Below are 9,639 nucleotides of genomic sequence, written 5' to 3'. Positions count from 1 at the left end.
AAATACCTTTTAATCTCCTCTAATAACTGTCAGAAACAAACTTAGTCTAATGCTTTGTTTTAACATAGATATACTAGTGACCAGGTAAGCTCTCTAATTTCCAAAACGTGGACTAAGATTTAACTTAAGTAGAAACCTAAAATATACAAAACGGAAGTAGTTTTACCAAAATTAGGTATTTTCCTTCATGGAAAAAAAATTAGAAAATGCCACATGGTTTTGAAAAAAACACACAGCTTTCCCCTTGTGGTAAACTGGGAGCCCTGGTTTCTCCTGTGCCCCATGTTTAAATCACTGTAACAAAATAGAACATACAAGTGTGTTCTGGAACCTTAATGAAAGATTAGCCACTTATATTTACCTTAGTAAATTGAAAGCAAAATACAGCTCTTTTTCCAAATGAAGTCTTCTTTCAGAATGATTTGTCCCAAAACGTTTATTAATACAGTGATCTTCTGTTTCTAGAAAAGACTAGACTTTTCCCAATCTTTCACTCTCCAGCCACCACCCGAAGGGGAAAGGAACCAGGACTGAGAAGGCCTTTCAGACAGGGTGGACAGAGGGAGGCAGCCTGCGGGTGGAGCCTTTAACAGGCCTCCGTGGCCCCCAGGAGGGCTGGGGACAGCCTGCGTCCCGTCTAGGAACTGAGGACAATCAGTTTGTGCAGCTGGTACAGAAAGGTGTTCTTCCCTCTGCTGCTCTCCCAGTCCGCCTGCTCCATCACCAGCGTCAGATCAACCTATCAGGGCAAAAGGACCAGTCAGGCTCTGCAATGGGACTTTTCTAGACATAAAGTAAAACAAATAAAATTATACACACACATACACATAGACACATAAGATGGCAGAAACTACTCTTTTAATTTTCCAAAAATATTTACAGAAAGCTTCTCTATTCTCACAACAATAAATACTATATATCTGCTATTTCATCTTTAAATTCATCCTAATAATATGGCAATCTTTACCCAGAAATCTCCCATACATTCCTTCCTATGTAATTTTGAACAGGAAACGTGAACAGAGGCATTAAAGCATGTAAGTTTTCTAAACCACATCAACCTCAGAATGAAATTCTGCTTTCAAATTAAGCCCTGCTATTAGCTTCAAACACCGCCATGGAGGCTGTAGGAGAGGTGGCTGGGGCACAGCTCTGTGCACATGACGGAGCTGGCTCCAGGGACTGGTCCTCAGGGCTCTAACGGGGGGAAACAGTCATGGAGCACATGGAGAGAAGGAACATTCTGCAGCAGAAGTAACTTCCAGACTCAGAGTGGGAAAACACCATCTCCAGGGGTGGTAGCCTACTTCCATTGCCAAAGGGATGAGGGACTAGTGGCCCAGCTGGTTTATTTATAAAGACATCCTTGGCTCTAGGATTAAAGCTTCAAATTCCTCCCTGAGCTCCTTTCCTGAAATCACATTTTACTCTAAATCTTACAGACAGGAAATGTCAAGGTGCCCAATAGGGGCCGTTTGCCCTACTTCACAACTGCTATGGACTGAACTGTGTCTTCCAAACCCCCAATGTGATGGTATTTGGAGATGAGGCCTTTGTGAGGTTATTCAGGTCAGATGAGGTCATGATGGTGGGGCTCCCATGACGGGATGAGGATGGGATTAATGCCCTTATAAGCAGAGACACCAGAGAGACACCACTCTCTCTGCCATGTGAGGGCACAGTGAGAGGGTGGATGTCTCCAAGCCACTCCAAAAACAACCACTGTACCCTAAAAGCTAATCCAGACATTCATACCTGTTTTATCCAAAATTAAAGGATAATTAGCCTGAGGTCTAGTTTTTCACCAAGACATTACATAGAGTATACTATCCAGAAACAGCCTGTGTGGCCTGTGACCCTGCCCCGTTAACCAAAGAACCACGCACTTTGCCACCAGGCTCCCCCTGCTCCCCGGGCATCCTCCACCAACCCTGCTGGAGCCCCTGAATCCATCAAGAGTTCTGTTCCCATCAATCCTGGTGGTAGGCTGCTCACATGGCCACCTATTTCTCACTCACCTGATTCCACTCATATGGCTTTTCATGCCACTTAGGAACAATCTTCTCTCTTGGTTTCAATGGACAGAACAAACTAAAATTTAAAAAAAGAGAGCTTAAGTCACCTTAATTATACATTAGTAATTGAAAACACTACTGTGATTTTTAAAACGAGATTTAAATCCTATGTACTTTCCCTCAGAATTGTAACTCCAATAAGTTTCTTAAAGGTCAAAATTTATGTAATTATGATCAGAGAATATTTTAACCCCCTATACATTCAAAAACAAAAAAAAAATGGAGCAACGTGGGTCTATAAGACTGACCCTTGTTTTCTGTGTTCCCCTAGTAACCAGTGGAGGCTGCTCCGTTACCACACATCGCCTGGGTTACTGAGTCAAGTTCTAGGAAACGTAAGAGGATCTTTTATACCATTTATTTTTAAGCAGCCATGACAAGTTGGAAATGTCATCAGCTTAAAAAGGCATAGATAGAGAATTCTAGCAATAAGAATGTAAAGAAGTCTGCAAATCTTCTTGCACCATCACCCCCAAACAACTATAAAACTAGACAAAATCGTCCAAAAAAACATGCCTGAAGACTCTGGATATTAATCAAAAGCAAATTCAGAAGCATTCATTCACAAAAAACTGCTGAACTCCAGGTAACAACAGTGGAGTCTGTGGAATTCATGCCTGGGTGGGGCTACTCCCACCCACCACTCACGCCAACCCCACCAGCTCAACCTGGCACTCTAGTGTTCCCAGGGTGAAAACAGGCATCTTCACTGCCAGACTGAATTTACTTGATTTGGAGCAGAGGGTAAAAACCCTCATGCCTGGCAGCACTGTCAGTAAAAATGGCAAACTCAGTAGGAAATAGATGGAGAAAGCCCACAGGTCTGGGAGCCTTCGGCCCTGGTCCTGCTTGGGGCCAGCAGCAGACCAGCTGACAATCCGGAAATGCAAGAGGGAGATCCTGAAAACGAGTGCCACAGAGGCTACTCGGGCTCACCACACATTCCCCAGCTGATGGAGAAGCTGCACACACACATGCAGCGGAGACCTGCGAAGGCCCCTGGCCTGCCACACAGCCCTGGCCGGCGGGAAGGTGGCGTGCACACACAGGAAAGCCCTGGCAAGAAATAAAAGCCAGATTTCAAAACTGCCGGAACTTTGGATGTGCTACCTGACCCACACAGACCCACCAGCAGAGGGCAGCAGCCTTAACGACAGGTACTGAAGCACAACGTCTCACTAATCATTGGCTGAGCACTAAGCAATGCAGACACAAGGGTGACCCCTAACAAGCCAGGCTGAAAAATAAAAAGGAGAATTAAAAAACAGGCATTAGTGGCCTCACAACATGGTGGGGAAACTGATTCTGCAGAATTCTTCAGGGAGTAATCAAAACCCTACATTAATACACTACATTATCTAAAATGCCCAATTTTCAGCAAAAATTATGAGATATTTTGTGAAGAAACAGGAATGTGTGACCCATACTCAGGAATAAAAAAAAAGAACAGCCAACAGAAGCTGACTGAGTCGACTCAGATGTGGTTTTAGCAAGTAAGACTTTAAAGAAGTCACTGCAAGTATATACAAAGAATTAAAGCAAACTATGTTTAAAGAAATAAAGGAAAATATGATGGTAATGACTCAAAGATAATCTCAATAAAAATTTAAAACTATACACAGAACCAAAGAGAAATTTTAGAGTTGAAAGGTACAATAACTAAAATGGAAAATTCCTTACATAGGAGACCAAAATCTGTAGGTGTGAGATGGACGAATAAAGAATCAGTAAACTTAAGGATAGATCAATAGAAGTTAACTAATCTGAACAACAGAGAGAAAAAGGACTGAAGAAAAATGACCAGAGCCTCAGAGACCAGTGAGACAACATCAATTGTATACAAAAACATGTAAAATGGGAGTCCCAAAGGAGAGGAGAGCAGGAATAGGGCAGAAAAATCATTTTTAAAAATTCAAAGATGCAAATAGGTTATAAGTAAAAGGATAGGAAAAGATATGCCATGCAAACAGTAACAAAACCAAGCCAGAGTAGCTATATTAATATCAGACAAAATTGACTTTAAAACAAGAAGTATTACTAGAATAAAAAGAGAGGGGCTTCCCTGGTGGCGCAGTGGTTGAGAGTCCACCTGCCAGTGCAGGGGACACGGGTTCGTGCCCCGGTCCGGGAAGATCCCACATGCTGTGGAGCGGCTGGGCCCATGAGCCATGGCCGCTGAGCCTGCGCGTCCGGAGCCTGTGCTCCGCAACAGGAGAGGCCACAACAGTGAGAGGCCCGCGTACCACAAAAAAAAAAAAGAGATTTCATAATGACAAAAGGGCTAATACGTCAGAAAGATACAAAAATTATAAACATAAACGTGTCTAACAGAGCCCCAAAAGACATAAAAGAAAAGCTGACAGACTTGAAAAAAGAAATAACTCAATAATTAGTTAGAAATTTTAATATCACAGTTTCAACATTCACAGAACTAGAGGGAAAACCAGCAAAGACAGTGAGTCCTAGAACACCAACTCAATCCACCCAACATCTACAAAACACCCCACCCAACAACAGACATGCATTCTTCTCAAGTGAACATGGACCATTTTCCAGGAAAGACTGTATATCAGGCCATAAGATAAGTCTCAATAAGTTTTAAAAGAAATTCTGAAAGACTGAAATCATTCAAAGTATGTATAATACCTACACAGAAATAAATTATATATCAACAACATTTTAAAAAGTTGAAAAATCCCAAAATACTTGAAAATTAAACAATATACTTCTAAATAACCCATCAAAGAAGAAATCACAAGGGAAACTAGAGAATATTTTAAAAAGAATAAAAATCAAAATACAACAAATCAAGAAGTATGGGATGCAGCAAAAACAGTAATGGAAAGAAATGTATAGCTTTAAATGTAACAGAAAAGAAGGTCTCAATACAATAATTAAGCTTCTAAGTTATGAAACTAGAAAAAGAGCATGCTAAACCCAAAGCAATCAGAAGTAAGGGAATAATCATTATGAGAGTGAACATCAATGAAACAGAAAAAAGATAAACACTAGGGGGAAAAAATCAACAAAACCAAAAGTTAGTTCTTTAAAGAGGTCAACAGAATTAATAAACTTTAGCTAAGCTAAACTGACTTAAGAAGAAAGAGAAAATCTGAATAGACCTATAACACAAGAAATCTAATTAGTAATTTAAAATCTCCCCACAAAGAGAAGTCCAAGCTCAAATGATTCATTACCAATTTCTATCAAATATTTAAAGAAATAATATCAATCTTACATAAACTCTTTCAGAAAATAGCAGGAAACACCTCCTAACTCATTCTATGAAGCCAGTACTACTCTGCTACCAAATCAGACAAAGATATCACAAGAAAACTACAATCAATAACCCTCATGAACACAGATGAAAAAGCTTTAGCAAAAACCTATTAAAAACCTTTAACTTGTTTGCTATAAAACAAGTTTATAGGGACTTCCCTCATGGCGCAGTGGTTAAGAATCTGCCTGCCAATGCAGGGGACACGGGTTTGAGCCCTGGTCCGGGAAGATCCCATATGCCGCAGAGCAACTAGGCCTGTGCGCCACAACTACTGAGCCTGCGAGCCACAGCTACTGAGCCTGCACGCCTAGAGCTCCGCAACAAGAGAAGCCACCGCAGTGAGAAGCCCGCGCACTGCAACCAAGAGTAGCCCCTGCCTGCTGCAACTAGAGAAAGCCCATGCACAACAATGAAGACTCAACACAGCCAAAAATAAAAATAAATTTAAAAAATAAATAAATAAAAATAAAACAAGTTTATAAAAAGAATTACACACTATGTGGAATTCATCCCAGGAATGCAGGCTAGTTTTAACAACCAAAAAGCAATTAATGTAATATACCATACAAATCAAATAAAAGAAAAAAAACCATGATTATCTCACAGACACGGAAAAGGCATTTGGCAAAATGTGACATCCTTTCCTGATGAAAGCTCTCAGCAAACTAGGAATAGAAAGGAACTCCTTCAACCTGATAAAGAACCTCTACAAAAACCCTGCAGCTAACCTGCAGCTAACATACTTAGTAGTGAAAAACGATGCTTTCTCCCCAAAACTGGGAACAAGGCAAAGATGTATGTTCGCACCACTTCTATTCAGCTCAATACAGAGGGTTCTAGCCAGTATAATAAAACAGGAAAAAGAAATTAAGAGCGTACAGATTGGAAAGGAAGAAGTAAAACTGTCTTTATTCATAGATATGATCCTGTATGTAGGAAATCCTAAAGAATCTACAAAAACTACTGGCACTAACAAACAGGTTTAACAAGGTCACAGGATAAAAGATCAATATATAAAAAACAATTGTTCATTTCTAGCAATGAACAATGCAAAAATAAAGAAAACAATTTAAACTCACAATAGCATCAAAAAGACTAAAATAGAAATAATTTAACAAAATTCTGCACACTTGAAAACCATAAAAAGTGTTAAGAGAAATTAAAGGATATCTAACAAATATTCCGGCTCGGTGCATTGGACAACTCAATACTGTTAAGATGGCAATTCTCCTCAAACTGATCTACAGATTCAATACAATCCCCATCACAACCCCTGCCAAGGTTTGTTGTAGAAATGACAAGCCGATCTTAAATTTTATATGGAAAGGAAAAGGATCTAAAATAGTAAAAAAAAAAAAAAAAAAAAAACAACTTTGAAAAAGAAGAACAAAATATGAGGACTAACACTACCCAATTTCAAGAATTACTATTAAAGAGAGACATAAATCAATAGAACAAAATAGGAAGTTCAAAAATAAACCTTTACATTTATGGCCAATTGATTTTTGACAGGTGCCAAGGCAATTCAGAGGGGGGTTCTTCAGCAAATGATGTTATAACAACTGGATGTTCATATGTGAAAAAATGAACTTAAGACTCTTACACGTCACACCATATACAACTATCATCTCAAAATGGATCAAAGACCTCAGTACCATAAGTAAATATAAGAATTAGAGGAAAACAGAGGAGAAAACTCTTCTGTGACCTTGGGTTTAGCAAAGGTTTTTCAGATATAACACCAAAAGCATAAACCATAAAAAAAATTTAAAAAAAGCTAAAGTGGACACCATCAAAATTAAAAACATGTATTCTTTAGGATATGCCATTAAGAAAATGAAAAGACAAGCTATGCGATGGGGAAAATATCTGCAAATTGCATACTCGGAAGAGACTTTTAGCTAGCATTTAGAAAGAATTTCTACAACTCAATAAGATGACAATCAAACCAATTAAAAAACAGGGAAGGGCTTCCCTGGTGGCGCAGTGGTTGGGAGTCCGCCTGCCGACGCGGGGGACGCGTGTTCGTGCCCCGGTCCGGGAGGATCCCACATGCCGCAGAGCGGATGGGCCCGTGGGCCATGGCTGCTGAGTCTGTGCGTCCGGAGCCTGTGCTCCACGGCGGGAGGGGCCACGGCAGTGAGGGGCCCGCGAAGCGCAAAAAAAAAAAAAAACAGAAAATATCTGAAGATACTTCACCAGAAAAGGTGTATGATTGGCTAATAAAGATATAAAAAGATCTTTTATATCATTAGTTATTAAGGAAATGCAAATTAAAACCATAATAAGATACTACCATAACTCCACTAGATTAAGTACAATAAAAAATACACTGACAATGCCAAGTGCAGGCAAGGATGTGAAGAGACTGGAACTGTCATATGTTGCTGGTGGGAATGTAATATGTGAGTCACTTTGGAAAACAGTTTGTCCACTTCTTAAAAAATTAACATAAACTTACTATACAACCTACCAATTCTACTCCTAGATATCTACCGAAAAGAGAAGAAAATATATGTTCACTCAAAGACTTTACATGACTTTCCAGAATAGCATTATTCATAACAGCCAAATACCGGCAACAATCCAAACATTTCATCAACTGGTGAATGGATAAAGGAAATGTGGCATGCACAAACAGTGGAGCATTATTCAGTTGTTAAAAAGAACAAACATGTTAAAACACGGATGAACCTCAAACATATTATGCTCAACGAAAGAAGCCAGATTAAAAAAAAATTATGCCATTTATATAAAATTTTCAGAGAAGGCAAACCTATGGAGACCAAGAGCAGCTCAGTGGTAGCCCGGAGTCGGGGTAGGAACAGGAGTTGCTGACAAACGTAAGAACTTGTGTTTCTAAAAACAGCTTTATTGAGGTACGTACCATGAACTAATTAGTTTTAAGTACACAATTTAACAATTTTAGTAAATTTATAGATCTGTGTGACTATCCCCACCACTGTTCTAAGGTATTTGTAAGCGAACTTTGGGGATGACAGACCTGTTGTAAAGCTGAGTTGTGGTGATGGTCAGCACAAGTCCGCAAACTTACTAAAACCACTGAACTGCTACCCAGAGCACAGCAAGTCGGGACACGGCCACCCTCGGCGGGGGTGGAGACAGAGATGGGGTGAGGAGAGGCAAAGGAGCACCAGGTGACTGGCCCTTCCTGACGAGGAGGCGTCCTGTGCTGTTGAGAGCAGCGCTGTGTAAGAACAGGGAGCATCTGCCGACTCGGTGACCTGCCGCGCCTTCCCATATGCATTTGGGGTGATTTCTTTTAGCTTTATGAGCACTTCTAATGTTTTGTAACATGGTTTCCCTCAGCTGCTGGTCACGTGGCACATTCACTGTGCGCAAACACACTGAGATGACCTGTGCACTGCATGTATGTTAAACTTCAACACAAAGTCCACGTAAAAATATTTTCAGCCTTTATCACCATGGCTAAGGCAGCTCTGTTTATCTAACACCTTTCTGAAAGGTGTCCACTGCTCCCTGTTCTCATGCAGGACTGGATGTGCTGGGAGCCTTCTGTTTGCTCCTCCCCCATGTCTGTCCTCCCTTCTCAGCCTCCTCTGAGCTGTCCAGGCTGACCTGGGCTTATGGGCTGCGCCAACGAGAGCCCCTGTCCTAGGGGTTTGGGTTGGGTTTGGCCAACGGGGAGCCCAGCAAGTGTTGGAGGGGGAGGGGGAGGCCAGGATGCTTATCCTGGGGGAAGCGCGACAGCGTGGCCCACTCCTGTTAAGTTGATGCTCTCCACACAGCCTCTCAGCCTCCACAGCCCAGGCCCCCTCCCTCCCTTTGCCTCTGAGGTGCCCACTGTGGTTTCCCTCCGACCTGCCTGTGCTATTTGAAAGGGTCTCTTTATCACATATTCTCAAGCCGCCCCTACTTGCTGCCTGGCTCCTGGCTGACGATCAGGACACAGGTGGCTGGTGCCTCCGTCTGGCACCTCTAGATGCCGCCCCGCGTCAGAGGATCAATCTATCACGTCTCATAAACAATTCGAGGCGTTCAAAATCTAGATAGCTAAGAAAGAAAGCTTGTCATCACAACTCACCCTAAAAGTTTCTGCCGAGCATTATCCTGCAACTGTGCGATTCTTTCTGGCCCAAGACACATCGATCCATGTGGTCCATCACACACCAGCTTGTTAATAGCGGCTCTGAGAATATTAACCTGTAAATAAATGGCAGCGTATTCATGTGGTTCTTCTGTAACTGAATTCCACTCCACATTTAAATACTTCATAAGCATTGAGATTTCATAATTTCATGA

General features: G+C 41.2%; 1 protein-coding gene across 1 annotated transcript in view; it reads right to left on the bottom strand.

Moving 5' to 3' along the window:
* Nucleotides 1–308: 308 nt before the first annotated feature.
* Nucleotides 309–9,639, bottom strand: part of TDRD9 (tudor domain containing 9) — a gene marked incomplete at its 5' end in the record, with an annotated part of 109,976 nt that continues 100,645 nt past the window's right edge. The window contains 3 exons of the mRNA XM_082619783.1: nucleotides 309–739; nucleotides 2,019–2,091; nucleotides 9,422–9,540. Coding sequence (XP_082475909.1) covers nucleotides 638–739; nucleotides 2,019–2,091; nucleotides 9,422–9,540 — 294 coding nt within the window. The 3' untranslated portion in view covers nucleotides 309–637. The remainder of the gene's footprint in view (nucleotides 740–2,018; nucleotides 2,092–9,421; nucleotides 9,541–9,639) is intronic.

Source organism: Mesoplodon mirus (assembly GCF_964341445.2).
Source record: "Mesoplodon mirus genome assembly, chromosome: 4".
In the NCBI taxonomy this organism is placed as follows: Eukaryota; Metazoa; Chordata; class Mammalia; order Artiodactyla; family Ziphiidae; genus Mesoplodon; species Mesoplodon mirus.
The sequence above is the reverse complement of the archived record's forward strand: the minus strand, read 5'-3'. Positions and strand labels throughout refer to the sequence as shown.